The following is a 21,276-nucleotide window of genomic DNA, read 5'->3' on the forward strand; positions in this document are numbered from 1 at the left end:
TTGTCTCTTTGTCCGAGTGACAGAGGAAGCGGAAGCCGCTGGGGGTGGCGGCGCTAGGACTTCCTGTTGCCAGGTCCCTTGTTGTCTTGGAACAAGGCAACGGGGTGCTACAAGAGAACAGGAATCATGGTGAGGAGGGGCAGCTGATCCTAACCCTGGGCCTTGCAAGAGGGAGGGAAGTCTGGGGGACTGACATGACGGGCACTGGGGATCTGGGTCTGGAAGGAGAGAGTGGTTTTGTAGAGCCACGTCGTCCAAGTTCTGCTCCTAACTTCTCTTCCAGTGGGGAAATTGAATGGGTTGGCAGGTGGTTGATCCAGTTAGGATCCTTTGGGTTCCGATCCTGACTTTGCAAAGGAATGGACTTCTTAGGCGTTTTCATTTCTTCATGCACCTTGTTGTACGGATATCCTGAGAAGGATGTCCCTGCTCTTCTCTGCTGCCACTAATTCTTTCCCGGTTTTTGTACTCTTGCAATCCAGGATGAATTTTCAGATCCCGATCTGGCCGCTTTGGGTGAGGAGTCCAAATCGGAGAATGGGGAGAATGCCCCTGTCTACTGCATCTGTCGCAAACCAGATATCAACTGTTTCATGATGTGAGTGTGGCTGGAGAGGATGTAAAAGCTGGCGGGATTACCTCTTTGAAGCATGCAGGAGTGCTCTGTGAACTATGGGTGTAATGAGGGGAGGGGGTTACAGTTATCTGCCATAGTTCTGAATGTTAGGAGCAGGTGCGGCTTTGCAGTAGTACATCTGCTGTGCTTGCAGAAGGTTCCATGGTCAGTGCTCAGCATCTCCATTTAAGAGGATTGGGTAGCATGCAGTATGAAGCCTGAAACTCTAGAGAACTGCTGTCACTCAGAATTGACAAAGACCGATCTTCGACAGCAAAAGCCTGCATCAGTATAAAAGCATAGCAATTCTGGTTTCCGAAACCTGCAATCTTGTTATGAATTGTGCTAAACAGTAATTGGCTAAAGATGCAGGAATTACATGGAAATAGGTGACAGAAGGGGTTAGATGTATTGCATAGTTCAGGGGTGGCCAAAGTTGCTTAACATGAGAGCCACATAGAATAAACATGTTCAAGGCTTGAGAGCCACAAGCCTTGAACATCAGTGGAAGGAAGGAAATTGATTTTTTGGGGGGGAGGGAGGGGAGGAAGAAGTGGAAAGAAAGCAACTCTAACTTTAAATGCATCGTCCAAGCTACCAACTGGCTTGGCTTGGAGAAATGATTTAAAGAGAGAAATGCCTTTAAACTGGCCAATCGGGGTGGGGTGGGGAGGGCTTTGAGAGCCACACAATTTGTGTGAAAGAGCCACATATGGCTCCCGAGCCACCGTTTGGCCATCCCTGGTTTAGCTTCTTGTGTTGCAGGAAGCTGTAGTGGCGTGTTGTAACGGGACCTGGTATATTCCCTTTTTTAAACATTTTATGTTGTTTTTAACTGTTGTTAGCTGCCCTGAGCCCATCAGGGAAGGGCTGGATATAAATTTGATAAAATAAATAAATATATGGCTGTGGAAGAAACTCTTCTGATGAATCCTCTCTTTCCTTCTCCTCCTGCAGAGGCTGTGATCATTGCAATGAATGGTTCCACGGCCATTGCATTAACATCACCGAGAAGATGGCCAAGGCTATTCGGGAGTGGTACTGCATGCAGTGTCGAGGTAAGTTGAGGAAGGAGATGAGAGGTTGGAACAGGAAACAGACCTTGTAGATACGGGCCAAGGTCCCTTGGAACATTTTGGTGCATCTTTCTGGCATCGTGTTGTAAGTTTGGAAATCTGAGGTTTCCTTAACGAAACCAGCCGTTGTTGTTTGTTTGAAATATAATGGCTGAAAATAATGAAGGCTTAGAAGTGGAGACCCAGAGGAAAAGAGGATCTTGTGATTGCTGAGGGTTGTTTTTTCATTTTTTCATTTTTGTCATTTGAAGGATGCTTCCTTCTTAAAAATATAGCTAAATAAGTATGGCGTGATTATAACCTGTAACTTAGCATTTCCCAGGTGCACTTTTCAAACTGATAGCTAAAATAGATTGCTGATTGAAGTTATATTATCTGCCTGTTGCATGTACTTTCTCACAACTCTGGATGCTCAATGTCTGGTCATTGCAGGGGTTACGTTACGGAGTGTCGGCCTGGATGCGCCATTGGCCTGACCTAACATGGCTTTTCTTGTGTTCTTTTGCATTGTATCCTATGCCGGAGCTTGGTGTAACATTCCTAAGGATCCATGCTTCCCACCTCCTGCCTTTATTAGCTTTGGATGATAGAACTGCATTTGGACTGTTTTCTAGGCAGCAACTGAGACACGTGGCTTCTCTAAACTTATTTCTCTCTTTTGTCCTGCAGAGAGAGACCCGAGCCTCGAGATCCGGTATCGGCACAAAAAGTCCAAAGAGAAAGATCGCGAGGGTGAGCGGGAGCGGGCCGAGAAGGATGATCTGCGTGCCAAGGCCCAGGAGCTAGCTATGGAGCAGAGTCGTAGCTCAAAGGTAAGGTTAGCATCCATGCATGTGCAGGCCTTGGCGTTCAGAATGTTACCATGGGAGCTCAGGTGTTGGGTTTGAAGCAGGCTTTGGAACTCTGAGGCCAACAGCTGATCTCCAACTGTCACAGTTGTGTTTCTTAATATAGACCAGAGGTGTCAAACTCATTTGTTATGAGAAGAAGAAGACTGCAGATTTATACCCTGCCCTTCTCTGAATCAGAGACTAAGGGGGGCTTACAATCTCCTATATCTTCTCCCCCCACAATAGACACTCTGTGAGGTGGGTGGGGCTGAGAGAGTTCTCCCAGAAGCTGCCCTTTCAAGGACAACTCCTGCGAGAGCTATGGCAGACCCAAGGCCATTCCAGCAGCTGCAAGTGGAGGAGTGGGGGAATCAAACCCGGTTCTCCCAGATAAGAGTCCGCACACTTAACCACTACACAAACTGACTCTCTGAGAGCCAGATCTGACATAAATGAGACCTTGTTGTTGGACTGGGCCATGTGTGAACATATGAACATATGAAGCTGCCTTCTACTGAATCAGACCCTCCTGGGTCCATCAAAGTCAGTACTGTCTACTCAAACTGGCAGTGGCTCTCCAGGATCTCCAGGGGAGGTTTTTCACACCTACTTTCCTGGACCCTTTTTAGTTGGAGATGCCGAGGATTGAACCTGGGACCTTCTGCTTACCAAGCAGATGCTTTACCACTAAGCCACTGTCCCTCCCCAAATAGATGTGTACCTATTTAAGATTAGGTAGCAGAAATATAAACTTTTTAAAGAACACAGACAAACATGACTCAAGATTTTTTTTTTTAAAAAAAACTTAAAATAAAACATACTTAAAACAATAGCACTTGTTGGCCTTAAAGGTGCTTTCTTTGTATTTCTCTCATGGGATCCGGAGAACTGGGCATAGGAAGCTCTGACTCTTTCCCTCCCTCCCCAAGGGACCAGGAGGGGGAGGAGCCTCAGCCAATGGAGAAAATCGAGGTTTTGCTCTGTAGTTCCTGTGTGATTGAGCAAGCCTTGCAAAGCAGGCTGAGGTGCAGAAGGAAACGAGCGAGGGAGAAGGAAGCGGACAAGTTGAGCTAGTTGCTCAGGGGCCTGATAGGAGTCCTTTGGAGGCCTGATTCGGCCCCAGGCTGCATGTTTGACACCCCTGATATAGACAGTCCAGGTTTTTTTTTTTAAAAAAGAACTTTGCCCGGTTTGTAGCTGTTCCTATCCGTGCCAGTGTTTCCTAGGGCACCATACGGAGGGAACCATTTTAGTCGATCAAAAGGTTTTAATAAGCCTTCTGATATATGAGGAAAAAAAAGCCCTGGACATTGTATTTTATTGGAATCATGGTATATGCCGTGTCCTGTGAGCTGCCCGGAGCCCGCTTCGGCGGGGGAGGGCGGGATATAAGAATACATTTATTATTATTATTATAATATATTCCACGTGAATGCAAAGCATCCTTAGAGACGCTTCTCTCGCATGTTTGCAATAATAGTTGCTTGACGGTTCTTTTGGGGTGCTGCCTCCCCATGGAGCACTTAACCTAATAACTAACCCCAATCTACAGTTCTGGAAACCAGACCTGTGGCTAAGAGTTTGCATGGAATCTTCAGCTTAAAAAAAAAGAATCCTCAACTTTTTTAGCTTCCCCACCTCTGGTCATAGCCTTTCCTCAAAACAAAGATTGTATTGCATTGACCTCAGGACCCGATACAAGGAAGGACATGGGCAGGGCTTTTCTTGTAGCAGGAACCCCATTGCATATTAGGCCACACACCCCTGATGTTGCCAATCCTCCAAGAGCTTACAGGGCTCTTCTTACAGGGCCTACTGTAAGCTCCAGGAGGACTGGCTACATCAGGGGTGTGTGGCCTAATATGCAATGGGGTTCCTGCTACAAAAAAATAGCCCTGGACATGGGCGAGATCTGCTTTTCTGTACCAAGCAGATTGCGGGTGGTCTGGTGAGAGATCTCATGGGGAAGGTGCCCTCATCATGGCGAGATTGTTACGAGCTGAAGGCGCTGATGGTTCTGCTGCCTTTTCTCTGCATCAGTGTGGTCCCAGTGAGGATGGTCTGTCCTTGGAGACTGATGGACACAGCCGGTTCCCAGAATGCTCGTGTCTGATGAAGAGAGCCTGGATTCTCAAAAGCTCATACCCTGAAACTCTTGTAGGTGTGACTCTCTAAAGTGCGACTGGACTTGAATCTAGCAGGATACTTCGGGGGATTTTGATACCCTTCATGGCAGCTTGGCAGAGGTCTTAGGTAGGAGCCTGGAATGTCGGACCTGGGGGCTTGGGGTAGGGCCTGTCCCTGGCGTCCTTTCTCTCTACTCCTTTGGTAGTAGGATTGTCAGGTTCAATTCAAGAAATATGTGGGAACTTTGGGGGTGGAGCCAGGAGACTCTGGGGGTGGAGCCAGGAGCAAGGTTGTGACAAGCATCATTGAACTCCAAAGGGAGTTCTGGCCATCACATTTAAAAGGACCATTCTCCGTTTAAATGCCTTCCTTTCACTGGAAATAACGGAGGATAGAGGCACCTTCTTTGCTGATAGAATTGGACCCCTGGTCCAATGTTTTTGAAACTTGGAGGGTCTTTTGAGAGGCATTGGATGCTATACTGCTATGCTCTACAGCCCCCTCCCCAGAGCACCAGATACCCACGGATCAATTCTACATTATTCCTTATGGGAATTGGTCTCCATAGGGAATAATGAAGTGCCCAGCAGACATTTCCCTCCCTCCCCCCACTTTCTGATGACCCTGAAGCGGGGGGAGGGCCTCCAAACCTGGGGATTCCCTGCCACCACCTGGGGACTGGCAACCCTATTTGGTAGAAATCTAGTAGTCTGTTACAAAAAGAGAGAGGGCAGACATCTTGAGTGTTGCTGGCAGAAGACTTGTTAGGAATGAGACAAAGCACACCGTAGAGCATGTTTGAAAGTCGCAATGACAGTAAAAAGACATTTGAACACAAGTGACATTGCTTTATACTGAATCAGACCCCTGATCTCAGACAGAGATCTTTCACATCACCTGTTGCCTGGTCTTTCAACTGGAGATGCTGGGGACTGAACCTGCATGCCGAGCAGAAGAAGAAGAAGAAGAAGACTGCAGATTTATACCCGCCTTTCTGTCTGAATCAGAGACTCAGAGCGGCTTACAATCTCCTATATCTTCTCCCCCCAACAACAGACCCCCTGTGAGGTGGGTGGGACTGTGAGGGCTCTCACAGCAGCTGCCCTTTCAAGGACAACCTCTGCCAGAGCTATGGCTGACCCAAGGCCATTCCAGCAGGTGCAAGTGGAGGAGTGGGGAATCAAACCCGGTTCTCCCAGATAAGAGTCCGCACACTTAAGAAGAAGAAGATATTGGATTTATATCCCGCCCTCCACTCCGAAGAGTCTCAGAGTGGCTCACAATCTCCTTTACCTTCCTCCCCCACAACAGACACCCTGTGAGGTGGGTGGGGCTGGAGAGGGCTCTCACAGCAGCTGCCCTTTCAAGGACAACCTTTGCCAGGGCTATGGCTGACCCGAGGCCATTCCAGCAGGTGCAAGTGGAGGAGTGGGGAATCAACCCCGGTTCTCCCAGATAAGAGTCTGCACACTGAACCACTACACCAAACTGGCTCTTCCACTGAGCCACTGCCCTTTCCTTGCTCTCCGCTGCCACTGTGCCTCCTGAATCATGTCCAGCACAATTTAAAAAAAAAATTGACTACAGCCTTTTACCATCCCGGATGAGGTTTGGACGAACGTGATTCAGCTGTGAGGGGTGATGCTTGTGGTGGATTTTTTTGTCAGGGCCAGTGGCGGACTGGGTCTAAAGATATTGGTTGCCAGGAGACGTTGGGGGCCCGCCAACAACTATAAGGCTATCGTTTAGTTTTTGTAAAGAAATAAATAATTTTTTTTAAAAAAAGATACATAAGTGGAAAAAGGTGCAATTAAAACTTTTGCAAAATAAATGTATATATGTTTTTAGTAATTGCAATGCACATATATTGTACATATTAATGGCAGGATACAGTAGATAGTAAATGTAAATACAGATTAGGGTTTGTAGAATCTTTCGGGCTCAAGTACCGTGTTCTACTGGAGAAAGTTTTCCTTCCAGACGTTTCGTTCTCAGCTGCGGAGAACATCCTCAGTGGCGTTGCAGCCGGAGCAGGCGCTCTGACCTTCTTGGCTGCTGTGCAAGAAGGTCAGAGCGCCTGCTCCGGCTGCAACGCCACTGAGGATGTTCTCTGACGCTGAGAACGAAACGTCTGGAAGGAAATCTTTCTCCAGTAGAACACGGCACTTGAGCCCGAAAGATTCTACAAACCCTAATGATGTTACCAGCCGTGAAAACCTGAAATCTTTGATGAATACAGATTGCAGTTCCTCCAGGGGAGCTGCTCTCTGCCAGCTGGAGATCAATTGTAAAAGCAGGAGATCTCCAGGCCCCACCTGAAAGCTGGCAACCCTAAATACAATGTAAACTTTTGTTGCATTACAATAATGATATTGGGACTTCTATTATATTTTGAAGCTACTAAAAGGTCATTAACATTTTTAACATATTGCCTAATGTTTAAGGGGGCCCTACTTCATCAGGGGCCCACCGGATCCACTTGCCATCAGGCAAGCTGACCCCCTGGCCAGTCCGCCACTGGTCAGGGCAAATCTCTCTGAGCTGGTGCCAATTTAGGCTCCAGTTGAAGTTGTGGTGGATTTTTTTGTCAGGGCCAGTGGCGGACTGGGTCTAAAGATATTGGTTGCCAGGAGACGTTGGGGGCCATCCGGTGGGGGGGGTAGATAATCCCTCAAGGGCAACTGGTAGAATATGTGGCAATTTGGTGGCTGGATTGAATAATAATAATCTCAGCTGCCTGGTAGATCAGTTATGTTAGCTGCTGGTTAACATCCGAGCCCAGTTCAGGATGCCAGTTTTGACATTTAAAGCCCTTTATGGCGTGGGACCCTCATTTCTGAAGGATCACCTCTCCCATGCAGCCGTTCCGCCCTTCCGAGTGGAAGTAAACTCTTGCCTGTCCTTCTTTAAGGCCAGTCCAGTTGCAGCCAGTAAGGCTTTTTGTGCAGCCTCGAGGCAAGAACTGTAGTAAGGCCTTTTTTAAATGAAAGCTTGTCAAGCAGAGCTGTTCCGGAAGGCTTTTTTCCACCTTTATTGGTCCCTAAGCTTTTCAATAATTGTTTTTAAATGGCTTGTTTCCAGGGTTTTTTTGTAGCAGAAAGTCATTTGCATATTAGGTCACACCCCCTGATGTAGCCAATCCTAGTGAAGCTTACAGTAGGCCCTGTACTAAGAGCCCTGTAAGTTCTTAGAGGATTGGCTGCATCAGGGGTGTGTGGCATAATATGCAAAGGAGCTCCTGCTACAAAAAAAGCCCCATCTGTTTTAGTTTTTTTAGTGGGAGTTACGGTGTTTTGTGTTGTATTATTGTTGGGATTAGCTTTGAGATGTAAAGGGAAAGGGATATCCGAGGTCAGGAGTCCCCAACCTTTTTGAGCTTGTGGGCGGCTTTGGAATTTTGGGATGGGGGTAGTGAGTGCCACCCCTCAAAATGGCTGCTGCAGGAGATGAAGCCAGACCCAAAGAGAGGCAGAGCCAAATGGGATATCTCCTTCCTCACACTTTCTGGGAAGAAGCAAAGCCTGAAGAGAGAATTGAGCCACAAATGGGCTAAGAAAAGTCCAAGTGCTTACCAGTCGTCCTGATCCTCCAATGGAAAACCTTTAAATTTGAATGAGGGCAGCCAATAACAAGCCTTGCCTTACAGTTGCCCCACCCACTCTCTGAAAAGTTCAGTAGGTGACAAGGGAAGTACTGGCAGGCACCATGGTGTCCACGGGCACCGCCTTGGGGGAGCTGAACTAGGTCATGCTTACCATATAACGAAAACTGGCTTTTGTTGGGGCTTTGACTCATACTATTGCAAATAAAACCATATTTCTCCACTCCTCAAGACTAATAATCACCAATATAATATCTAATATCTTGCTTGTTTGCTTAGTCTTGCCAGTGAAAGTCACAACCTGTGACAGATAAGCCACTTGGTCGGAGGTGGCAAAACTGTGGCTTGGGAGCCACATGTGGCTCTTTCACACACATTGCCTGGCTCTCCTAGCCAAACCAACTGGCGGCTTGGAAACTGCATTTAAAGTTAAAGTTGCTTTCTTTCCAGTTCTCCCTCCCTCCTTCCTCATCTATTTGCCTCCCTCCCAGCTCTCAAACATCTGACGTTCATGTTTTGCGGCTCTCAAACATCTAATGTTTATTCTGTGTGGCTCTTACGTTAAGTAAGTTTGGCCAGACCTGCACTGCTAGGTTATACCACATTCAATAAAAGAACTGGAAAGATGATTTGAAGGCACAAATCTGAAGAAGGCTGTGGTTGAATCCCTGTGCATGGTGAGACTTCTGAGCACCAGATGCGAGGAACCAATGGAGGGGTCATTGTTGCCGTTACCCCCTGGTTGCCAGCTTCCTATAAGCTACTGACAGGGTGCTCTCTGAAATAGAATCATAGAGTTGGAAGGGACCTCCAGGGTCAACTAGTCCAACCCCCTGCACAATGCTTGGAAAGTGAACCCTGGTCCGGCCAGAGGTGTAACAATGCCTGTTGCTTATTAAACAGGCTAGCTTGGTCTCATTGTATCTTGGAAGCTAAACGGGGTCTGCCCTGGTTACTACTTGGATGGGAGACCACTGGAAGTCCAGGGTTGCTGCGCAGAGGCAGGCAGTGGCAAACTTATCTCTGTTCATTTCTCCTTGACCCGGATGACCTAGGTAGCCCAGTCTCATCAGATCTCAGAAGCTAAGCCGGGCTGGCCCTGGTAGGTACTTGGAGGGGAGACCATCAAGGAAGTCCAGAGTTGCTACACAGAAGCAGGCTGTGGCCGACCATCTCTGAAGATTGCATGCCTGGAAAGCCCCATGTGTGGGGTTCAGTGTTCCCTCTAAGCTGAGTTGCCTGAGCTTGCTCACAGATTTTTAGCCTCCAGCTCACGCATTTTTGTCTTAGCTCAGGGAAAATGACCCCAGAGCACAACAATTTATGCAGTGGCTCACAACTTTAATTCCAGTAGCTCATGAAGTAGAATTTTTGCTCATAAAACACTGCAGCTTAGAGGGAACATTGGTGGGGTTCCCATGAGTCGGGTCTGGAAAAAAAAAAAAGCATGTTGTTTAGAGAGAAACAGTCTCTTACCGTCACAATAGGACTGGTAGCATATTTGGACAGCAAGTTAAACTTGAAGATTTCTGTGTTTTCCAAAGATTATACAATTCATAGCATGTTAGTTGTGGACAAAAGTAGTCCCATTTAAACAGCATCCTTGAAGATACGCTGTTTCATGAATTGTTCTCTCATGTAGATTGTCTTCTGCAGGGGTCGTTTTGTAGGAAAATAGGTGGTGGAGCTCATTAGCATAACTCATTAGCATATGCCACCCCCCCACCAGCCAAAAGCACCCCGACGCAAGAAAGGAGAGCCCCGGGTGAGCTAGAGATCCCCGGACTGGCTAGAGATCCTAAGCAGGCTCGCTTGCCAGGGGCTCTCGTGGGCCGCCCCCCCCCCCAGTCAAAAGGCCAGCAAGCCACCCACCACCCAAAATCACATAAGACGTGGAGAAAGGGTGGTGCGGGCTTCTTCAGGGGTTAATGAGGGCTGCTGGGGGTGTGGCAAAGCCTCTGGTGGCTGGCTGGCTGGCTGGCTGCTCTCCTAATCCAGGGATTGTTATGCAGCTGCACCTCCTATTCAATGGACAAGGTAGGTGGGGTGGAGGAGGGGGAATGCTCAGAAAGGTTCAGAAGCTATGCTCCTGTGAGCTCCTGCAGAATTCAAGGCCTGCTGTAAAAATTGTTGTATTACGCTTCCTGAATGAGTAAAATCCTGTCTTAAAAGGAAGGTTTGTTTTTGTTTTTTTGCAAACGATCCCCTCCAGATTTTCCAGTTTATCACTGGAAAAACTCCGGAAGATGAAGGCACCCACAAATATTTTCTCGGTTTTTATCCCTAAGAAAATAAAGCTTTTCTCTCAAAGGGTTTTCCTCTATGATAGCTTCATCTCCTGCTGCAGGTAGGTAGTGTGGGGTTCTGTGATCACTGCAGATGGTGACTGTAGCCATGAAATTAAAAGACGTTTGCTCCTTGGGAGGACAGCTATGGTGAACCTGGGCAGTATAATAAAAAGTAGAGACATCACCCTGCCAACAAAAGTCCCTATAGTCAATGCGATGGTATTCACAGTAGTAATGTATGGCTGTGAGAGCTGGACCATAAGGAAGGCCGAGCGCAGAAGAATAAATGCTTTTGAGATGTGGTGCTGGAGAAGAATTTTGAGAGTCCCTTGGACTACAAGAAGATCCAATCAGTCAGTCCTAAGGGAAATCAACCCAGACTGTTCCCTGGAAAGTCAGATGCTGAAGCTGAAACTCAAATACTTTGGCCACCAGATGAGAAGGGAGCACTCCCTGGAGAAAATCCTGATGCTGGGAAAGACGAAAGGCAAAAGAAGAAAGGGACAGCAAAAGATGAGATGGCTGGACAGTGTTACTGATGTAACAAACACGAATTTGAGCAGACTTCAGAGGATGGTGGAAGACAGGAGGACCTGGTGTGACTTTGTCCATGGGGTCACAAAGAGTCGGACTCGACTGTGCGACTGAACAACAACAGCAAAGAGCCTAGAGTAGATCTTTTAACAGTTTTTTCCCTAGGGGATGGACACGCTACTCACGAGCCACCTGCTTGCAGTGGCGGACTGGGTCTAAAAATATTGCTTGCCAGGAGACATAGGGGGCCCACCCACAACTATAAGGCTATCATTTAATTTTTATAAGAAATAAAACTTTCAAAAATACGTAAGTGGGAAAAAGGTACAATTAAAACTTTTGCAAAATAAATGTATATACAGGGCTCTTTTTTGAGCAGGAATGCACAGGAACGCAGTTCCGACTGGGTTGGCATTAGGGGGTGTGGCCTAATATGCAAATAAGCTCCTGCTGGGTCTTTTCTTTTAAAAAGTCCTATGCTAAACAATGGTGATGTCAGGGGGTGTGGCCTAATATGAAAATGAGTTCCTGCTGGGCTTTTTCTACAAAAAGGCCCTGTGTATGTATATTTTAGTAATTACAGTGTACATATATTGTTCATATTATTGGCAGTATATAGTAGATACTAAATGTAAATACAGATTGCATTTTCTCCAGGGGAGTTGGTCTCTGCCAATTGGAAATCAGTTATAAAAGCAGGAGATGCCAACCTGAATACAACATAAATTTTAGTTGCATTACTGTTACAAGATGTGACATAAATGGGACTTTGTGGGGCTGGGCCACGTGTGTCATAAAATATAATGTAAGTCAGTGGAGATTTAAACTTTATAAAGGACGTAGAAGAAGAAGAAGAATTGCAGATTTATACCCTGCCCTTCTCTCTGAATCAGAGACTCAGAGCGGCTTAGAATCTCCTATATCTTCTCCCCCCACAACAGACACCCTGTGAGGTGGGTGAGGCTGAGAGGGATCTCACAGCAGCTGCCCTTTCAAGGACAACTCCTGAGATTGCTATGGCTGACCCAAGGCCATTCCAGCAGGTGCAAGTGGAGGACGTAGACAAACGCAATTAAAGATTGTTTTTTAAAAAAAATTAAAATAAAACATGCTTTAAACATTAGCACTCTTGCAATATTTTGTTTAACAATCTCTGATAACTGACACCTCTTGCTCTGAGGAGTCTCAGCCAATAGAAGGAAGAGTGGCTTGACTCAGTAGCTCTGCTGTGTGATTGAGAGAGCCTGGCAAAACAAGCTTTCCCTCCCCTCTTCCTCCCCAAGCCAATGGAGAAAATAGAGGCTTTGCTCTGTAGCTCCTGTGCGATTGAGCAAGCCTGGCAAAGCAGGCTGTGATGCAGAAGGAAGCGAGAGAGAGAGAGAAGGAATCAGATGACAGTGAGTTGCTTGCGGGCCTGACAGGAGCCTGATCCCTCCAGGGGCCTGATCCGTCCCTTGGGCCACATGTTTGAAACTCCTGTAATATTACCTAAACAGAATGGCCTATATATTCTGCAAAGAGTTAAGAAAAACTTAGCACAAAGTGCTGTAACACTTGCTGTGGCAAAATTTTTATCGATGGCTTTTAATGATTCTTTTTCTTAATGGCATGTTTTATATTTTATACTCAGTATTCCTGGTGGTTTAAGTTATTTTCTGTATTATGCTATATTATTCTGCACCATTAGACTATAGTATTCTGTACCATAATGAATTCGTTTGCTTAGGACCCGTTGGTCTGTGAGCATGAAGTGCAGAATAAAGGAAAAGTGCAACAGGCCATAGAAAGCAGCCACAGGATATTGAGTTCTACCATAAGCAAATTATCAGAAAATTTAAGAGTGAACATGTTATTGTTTGTCACCTGAGACTTGATGACACATCCCACCACTAAGGGTTGTTGGGTGTTCAAAAGATTAAAGACCCTCCTTATCAGCCTGAGTTCAGATGGGCACGACAGTAAAACGGCCAGTCAGATATTGTCCCTTGACATCCAGGCCTCAGATTCAGCAGGAGCTCACAGGAGCACAGCTCCTAAACCTTTCTGAGGGTTCCCCCTCCTCCCCAGTGCTACCTTGTCCATTGAATAGTAGGTGCAGCTGCACAACAATCCCTGGATTAGGAGAGCAGGCAGCCAGCCAGCCAGCCACCAGGGGCTTTGTCACGCCCCCAGCAGTCCTCATTAACCCCTAGAGAAGCCCACGCCACCCTTTCTTCACTTCTTATGTGATTTTGGGTGGCTTGCTGGCCTTTTGACGGGGGGGGGGCAGCCCAGGAGAGCCCCTGGCGAGTGAGGCCTGGCCTCTCCTTTCTTGTATCGGGTTGCTTTTGGCCGGGGGGGGGATATGCTAATGCTCCACCACCTATTTTGCTACAAGATGGCCCCTGTTTATTATTTGAACTCATTCAGACATCCTATGAAATCAAGAACAGCACTACGTAGTGATCCTTCAGTTTTATTATTCTTAGCATCACTAGGAGTTCGCTTGTGAGCAAGTCCACCTAGTCCTTCAACCGTCTTGGGGCAGACCTATCCACCTGGCAAAACTACACTTTCTGGGCACCTCAGATGAATCTCCTGTTAAACTCCTCCCTGCTTTCCATTCAGTCATTATCTTAGGCCTGACCCTAGGATGGCTTGGTTTGCTGTCACCACTGGAAGAGCCTTCTCAATTGTGGCCCCTACCCTGTGTAATCACTCTTGGACGACATTCATCTTCTGCTGGACTTGTTTAGTTTTCACAGGGCATGCAAAACAGAATTGTTTAGGTTGGCCCTTGGAGGGTAACCACATGTTTGGGCTGTTTCAATAGTGGTATGGTGATAATCATGTATTTTAATATTTTAATGTTAATATTTTATATTTGTTATTTGGTTTTATGTTTTTTTTTACTGTATTGGTTTTAATGCCGTAAATCGCCACAAGACTGGTTGAGCTGTGACTGAACCCCCCCCCCCCCTATTAAATAAAATAAAGGAAAAATCACTGAGGGAATGCCAAACAAAAGTCTTCACCTACTGGTGAAAGATACCAATAGAAGGGGGCAGACGACTCCCCCTGAGAAAGAATTGCAGATTTATACCCCACCCTTCTCTCTGAATCAGAGACTCAGAGCAGCTTACGATCTCCTTCCTCCACAACAGATACCCTGTGAGGTGGGTGGGGCTGAGAGAGCTTTCACAGAAGCTGCCCTTCTTTCAAGGACAACTTCTGCGAAAGCTATGGTTGTCTCAAGGCCATTCCAGCAGATGCAAGTGGAGGAGTGGGGAATCAAACCCGGTTCTCCCAGATAAGAGTCCGCACACTTAACCACCACACCAAACTGGCTCTCTGGGAGAGAGTTCAAGAGCTTTGGTGCTATGACTGAGAAGGTTCTCTCCCAGGTCCTGAGAAGGTCCCCTACCTGCCTAAACTCAGAAGATGGAGATGCTCGAAGCAGGGCCTCCAAAGATGACAGTAGCGGTTGGGTGGGTTCAGAGGGGAATTAAGCAGTCCTTCAGATAAGTTGGTCCCAAACCATGTTGGGCTTTGAAGGTCAAGACCAACGGCTTGAATTGTGCCTGGAATCAAATAGTGAGCCAGTGCAGATGAGCCAAGACTGGAGTGAAATAGTTCCTCTGACCTATTCCAGTCATCAGGGCTTTTTTTGTAGCAGCAGCTCCTTTGAAGAAGAAGACTGCAGATTTATACCCTGCCCTTCTCTCTGAATTAGAGACTCAGAGCAGCTTACAATCTCCTCTCTTCCCCCACCACAACAGACACCCTGTAAGGTGGGTGGGGCTGAGAGGCCTCTTACAGCAGCTGCCCTTTCAAGGATAACTCCTGAGATAGCTATGGCTAACCCAAGGCCATTCCAGCAGCTGCAAGTGGAGGAGTGGAGAATCAAACCCGGTTCTTCCAGATAAGAGTCCGCACACTTAACCACTACACCAAACTTGCATATTAGGCCACACACTCCAATGTAGCCAATCCTCCCGGAGCTTACAGTAGCTGTATTAAGAGCCCTGTAAGCTCTTGGAGGATTGGCAACATCAGGGGTGTGTGGCCTAATATGCAAAGGAATTCCTTCTACAAAAAAACCCCTGCCAGCCATCATTCCAGCTGCAGTGTTCTGTACCAGCTGAAGTTTCTGAACATTTCTCAAGGGCAGCTCCACATAGAGCACACTGCAGTAATCTATTCTAGATATATTTAATTGTTTTACAAGCAACCGCGCATGCAGTGCGTGTACAGTTTACATTTGATCGTTCTTTGTACATGGAGTATTTCTCATGTTATAGCTGAATGTGCAGTACAAATCCAACAAATCCCGCCCCCTCCCAAAACAGATGGATGTGCATACAGACCGGATGTATGTCTACTAACCGTAACGTGAACATGGTTCATATCAGTGGATGTTTCTTGGAAGTAGCATAAGCATGTTCATCTTCTGTTTTGGGCACTAAATTTGAAATTAGCGCTTTTGAAATATTTTGACCAAAAAGTGACTGGTCCGTTGATCAAAATGTCCATCCCTAGCGTTGAGCCCCTGTTTTACTGTTCTTTGCAATATCAAGTATCTGGAAGGAAGAGAACAAAATAGGAGTCAATTGCACCTTTAAGACCAGCTAAGTTTTATTCAGAATGTAAGCTTTCATGTGCATGCACGCTTCTTCAGACGAGGTAGGAGGTACAGTAAGCAGAGCCACATATAGCCGGTGGGGTTTGGAATGCATGTTAAAAGGTAAATTAGTTGGACAGGAAAAACTTCTGGGAAAGAAATGCCCTCATTTTGACCCAGATTTATTAGTGATAGAATAATTAACAGGCATTCTCACATTCTGACATGTTACTCTTTTATGGTTTCCCACGCTAATGCAACCCAGATCAAAGGTTTTCTGAATTCGTTAATTTTACTATTCTGATATTGGATTTTAACTTTGTTCCACTGCATTCCAAACCCCACCAGCTATATGTTGCTCTGCTTACTGTACCTTGTTCCTCGTCTGAAGAAGTGTGCATGCACACGAAAGCTTACGTTCTGAATAAAACTCAGTTGGTCTTAAAGGTGCAATCGACTCCTATTTTGTTCTACTACTTCAGACCAACATGGCTGCCTACTTGGATCTATCTACATGGAAGGAAGAGGGTAGAGATTCAGTGGGGTGCCAGGAAGTCTCAAATTCTCATTTCTCCCCCCCACCCCCCCCTTTACCACCTGCAGCAACAGATCAAGCGTTCGGCACGGATGTGCGGCGAATGCGAGGCCTGTCGGCGCACAGAGGATTGCGGGCAGTGCGACTTTTGCCGCGATATGAAAAAATTTGGGGGGCCGAACAAAATCCGCCAGAAGTGTCGCCTCCGGCAGTGCCAGGTTCGGGCTCGGGTGAGTATCACGTCGGGTGCTAGCTGCCCGCTGATATTTCTCTCTCTCTTTTATTGGTTTTTTTTTGCACGTTTTCTCCGTGGGGCACTTCCCGGGCTGCTCTACTCCCCCTGAGGGTAGCCGCCGCCTTGATTGAAGCCGTTGATGTGTGTGTAGCTCACACGTGATTTTGTTTTTCCCGTTCTTTTTCTTCCTAGGAGTCCTATAAATATTTTCCAGCTTCGGTAAGTTTCCTTTTTCCCTTCAGGTTTTTCTTTTTCTTTTTTTTTTTGTAAAGACTCAGGATTGAAAGTAGATGAGAGTTAAGTTGGGACTCCTGGGTGTTTTTTTTTTCCCTAGGTAGAAGAGGAGAGTAAGGCTTGATCTGCAGAGGCAGCCGAACGAAGTGGTCGAGCAAACTGTAGAACTTCAGACTGCCAATCGGGATTCTTAAACAGTCCCCTGTGCAAAAATGGCCCTTTATGAAAGCCACAAACTAGCATAACAAGAAAACTTGAAGGGGCACAAGCGTTTCTAGCTCAGCCCAGTCTTTGGTGTGCTAATTTTCTGGGAGTGGCCCTCTGGCTCAGTGATAGAGCCTCTGCTTCACATGCAGAAGGCCCCAGGTTCAATCCCCGGCACCTCCAGTTCAAACGGCCAGGCAATAGATGATGCGAAAGACCTTAGCCTGAGATCCTGGAGACCGGCTGCCTGTCTGAATAGATGATGCTGACCTCCGATTCGGTATAAGGCAGCTTCACGTGTACATCTGTACTTGCAAGTAACTTAATGTAAAGGGGTGATCAAAAACGCCCCCAAAAATGTCCCGTTTGTCTGAAGTCCGGTTTGTCCTGCCGCTTCCTTTCGGCTGCATTGTTTAGATCCTGTTCAATGCTTGACGGGTTGTAATGGAGGGCTGCCCTAGAACCAGTTGGGTTGTTGGCTAGTTTTCAGAGCTCGCAGGGTTATTCGGCCCCGCTTCTTTAAACTTGAAGCTTTGCTCGTCCGCTCTCGATTTTTTTTTTTTTTTTGGCGGGGGGACGTAAACAAGGTGTTGTTGATTTCCGGGAGGGTGTGTCCTCTCTGCTTCTCGCGCTTCGCCGCTTGGTGTCCAGTGAGCCTCGTTTTTCCTCTGTCGCCCACTGCCGTGGCCCTTTGGAAGCAGAAGGGTGTGTCTGTGTGTGTCGACGGCTGGTGCTCCTGAAGCCAGGCGGATGGCTTCTTTAACGCTTTCCTCTCTCTTTCTCTCTCCTTTCTTTTCTTCCTCCCACCATTCTCTCTCTGTCTCGTCGCCTTCCCTTCCCTCTTCCCTAAATGCTGAATAGATGTTACGGGGGCGGGAGGATGATCTGCAGATGCTAAAGGAACAGCTAGAGTCGGCGGCCACCCCCGAGCCTCTGTCGGATGATGACCTGCACATAGACCCCGATTTGTACCAGGAGTTTTGTTCGGGGGCCTTCGATGATCAGAACCTGGTGAGCCCTGCGGGGGGTGGGGAGATCTGCTCCTCTCGGATTCCTAGGTCAGGGTTGACAGGGTACAAAACTTTCTCCTAAAATTGTTTGGATCCTGCCCCCTGGATGACCCCGAGTTCTCGTGCTCTGAAACGATAGCAATTGAAAAACTCGTAGAAAAATGTAGTCGGCACGTTTGGCTGGATGCGAGAGAGCCCTCCCCCCAGCTTGTAAAGGTTCCCAACTTATTCACTTTCTCCTGTTCCTGGAGCCTTCTGTCAAGCTTATCCTTAGCTCTGACTTTTCAGCCCACCTTGCCTCCTCGCTTAAATCACTCTTAATCCAAAGGCTCTTCCACCCCTTGAGTCCTTCTTCTGGCTGCTTTGCTTCCCTTCCTTTACTCGTTCTTCTTGTGGGCCCACTCGTATCTCAACCCTTTCATTTCTGTGCTTGCTTGGTGTCCCCCCCCCCTCTACCTTTGTCCTCCTCGTTGACAGCAGACACACCTTCCCCAATGACCGTTCCTCTTCTGCGCCAGCTTGACCTTCCACTTTTCTCACTCACATTGCACTGTTGATCAGTGTTTTGCTGCTGACAGCTTTGCCTTGAGAAGTTGGAATGGTTGTGAACGTTCTGTGACGGTGCTACTGCTCAGCCATTTGCTCAGTAGGCGCTTGCATGCAGACAGCTCCGCACAATTCTTGTCATCTGGTTGAAAATGGATTTCATTTGTCTAATTTGGCTTCCAATATAATCTTAAGTGCTTTTATAGTCTTTCAGCAAAGACGAGAGTAGCAACACTTTACTGGGATTAAAGTGTATCACAGTATTTTTTGGGCTGACTCATTGTCACATGAAGGGCCACCGTGCAAAACTCTTTTGGGGTGGCTTCCAAAGGGCAATGTTGAATGAACCCCATAGCCTTTACTAGATGTGCCTTACAGGCACATTGTGAGGATTATTTTCTTATTTATCTATTTATTGGACTTTTATCCCACCCTCCCCTGCACCTCAAAGAGCCCTGTGGTGCAGAGTGGTAAAGTTGCAGTACTGCAGTCCAAAGCTCTGCTCATGACCTGAGTTCGATCCTCAGCAGTAGCTGGGTTTTCAGGTAGCCGGCTCCAGGTTGACTCAGCCTTCCATTCTTCCGAGGTCGGTAAAATGAGTCCCCAGCTTGCTGGGGGGAAAGTGTAGGTGACTGGGGAAGGCAATGGCAAACCACCCCGTAAAAAGTCTGCTGTGAAAACATCGTGATGCGGCGTCACCCAAGAGTCGGAAGGGGAGGGACGGTGACTCAGTGGTAGAGCATCTGCTTGGGAAGCAGAAGGTCCCAGGTTCAATCCCTGGCATCTCCAAAAAAGGGTCCAGGCAAATAGGTGTGGAGAACCTCAGCTTGCGACCTTGGAGAGCCGCTGCCAGTCTGAGAAGACAATACTGACTTTGATGGACCGAGGGTCTGATTCAGTATAAGGCAGCTCCATATGTTCGACTGGTGCTTGCACAGGGGGCTACCTTTACCTTTTACCCCTGCACCTCAGGGTGGGTTACAATAACAACAACAACACCTCATCAATTAAAACATCATCCAGTGTTGGAACTGTAGCAACAATTAGAATACACCAGATGACAATGCGGCACGGTTGGGGGGTATCTGCATGTGGATGTCCTCATGACAGGTCGATTTCTGGGCAGTGGGCAAAGGTCGTTGATGCACCAGATGGAACAGCGTGGACCGTGCAGCAGAGCAGAGGGAGGCCAATGGAATTTAGACACTCACCCAGTGCTTCAACCAAAGGCTTGGTGGAACATCTTTGTTTTACAGACCCTACAGAATTGAAGAAAGGACCACAAAAGGGGGGAGGGGAGATTCTCACAGAGCCAAATTTTGCACGCATTATCAGATTACAGGCTAAGGACCAGCGGCTGGGGGCTGCAGATGCATATCTGCCACCACTTCTCAAGCTTCTAGTACCCGGAGAGGAAGAAGGGTTTAGATCTGTGATGAAGGAACTGGTGTCTGGACAAACTCCATGGTTTTTTCACCTTCTAAACCATAGAGTTTCCCCAAATGCCAGAGCATCCCTGGTGTGATGACATCAGCCAGAAGTGGGGGATGTTGTGCAGTGCCTCTCCTGTTTGGAGGTGGAGTCTTCCCCGCCATCCATGGTGGCCGTTGTAAGAGTGGAGGCACAGGGCTTTGGCTCAGCACTCTTTACTCCTGTGTCAAAGGTGTTCTTTGGCAGAGGTAATCGCTGAGCTGGGCTGTCGAAGTTCAGAATCCAGAAAACTCTTTTCCTTGGAGCGTCACGGGAAGCAAAATAGGCTCCTTTCCTGTGCTCCTCCGGTGGCTTGCCGTAGAGGCGGCTGGAGTTCCACGCTAAGCGGATCCTCCAATTGTTTCAGTCTCTGAAGAAATACTATAGAGAGCTCCCAGCTATTACATGCCCAATGTGGCCATTAAGTCTCAGCTGACTTATAGTGGCCCCAGGAAGGGGCTTTCAGGACGAGTGAGTGGAGGTGGTTGGCCATTGCCTTCCTCTGGAGTGTCTTCATTGATGGTCTCCCATTCAAAGTACCGACGCTGCTTAGCTTCTGTGATCTGACGAGATAGGACTATACCAGTGGTGGCCAGACTTGCTTAATGTAAGAGCCACACAGAATAGATGTCAGATGTTTGAAAACTGCAAGACACGAACGTCAGATGTTTGAGAGCAGGAAGGAAGGAAGGAAAATAGATGGGGGCAGGAGGAGGGAGAGAGAGGTGGAAATAAAGCCACTTTAACTTTAAATATGTTCTTCAAGCTGCCAGCTGGCTTGGCTTGGAGAAGTGATTTAAAGAGAGAAATGCCTTCTCCAAGCCAGCCAACGGGGCGGTGGGGGCTTCGACAGAAAGAGCCACAGTTCGGCCTCCCTTGAACTATACCATGCCACCTTCCCCCCCTTCCACTGCCAGCTTGGCAAGTAACATCCTAAGCCAGGGGTGGGGAACAGTTGCTCTCCAGATGTTTTTTGCCTACAACTCCCTCAGCCCCTGCCAGCATGGCCAATGGCTGGGCTGATGGGAGTTGTAGGCAAAAAAAACATCTGGAGAGCCACTGTTCCCCACCCCTGTCCTAAGCAGTTAGACTCAAGTCTGTTGAAGGCGGTGGGCTTAGAAGGGTGTAATTGTTCTCAGCTAGAGTTGCCAGCCTCTAAGTCCCAGCAGGGGTTCCCTAGCTTTTTGGGTCTTTGATCTGCTGTTGGCCGGCAAAGGAAATCCCAAGCCCAAACAAGGAGGTTCCCATGTGACATCCCCAGTGTGGTGATGTCACTTCCAGATGATGTCATCACACCAGGGATGCGCTAGTATTTGGGCAAACTCTATGGTTTAGAAGGTGAAAAAAACCACAGAGTTTGTCCAGAGACC

General features: G+C 47.4%; 1 protein-coding gene across 4 annotated transcripts in view; it reads left to right on the forward strand.

The window, feature by feature from the left end:
* The window catches only part of CXXC1 (CXXC finger protein 1), a 45,783-nt gene continuing 24,507 nt past the window's right edge, over positions 1-21,276 (forward strand). The window contains exons 1-7 of one of the 4 annotated variants that reach the window (XM_060252642.1): positions 1-129; positions 483-598; positions 1,574-1,674; positions 2,362-2,504; positions 16,276-16,437; positions 16,635-16,661; positions 17,742-17,891. In XM_060252642.1, coding sequence (XP_060108625.1) covers positions 127-129; positions 483-598; positions 1,574-1,674; positions 2,362-2,504; positions 16,276-16,437; positions 16,635-16,661; positions 17,742-17,891 — 702 coding nt within the window. In that variant the 5' untranslated portion in view covers positions 1-126. The remainder of the gene's footprint in view (positions 130-482; positions 599-1,573; positions 1,675-2,361; positions 2,505-16,275; positions 16,438-16,634; positions 16,662-17,741; positions 17,892-21,276) is intronic. The other 3 variants (XM_060252645.1, XM_060252643.1, XM_060252646.1) reach the window with 3 other exon arrangements.

The sequence above is a fragment of the Heteronotia binoei genome, chromosome 13, assembly GCF_032191835.1.
Source record: "Heteronotia binoei isolate CCM8104 ecotype False Entrance Well chromosome 13, APGP_CSIRO_Hbin_v1, whole genome shotgun sequence".
Lineage (NCBI taxonomy): Eukaryota > Metazoa > Chordata > Lepidosauria > Squamata > Gekkonidae > Heteronotia > Heteronotia binoei.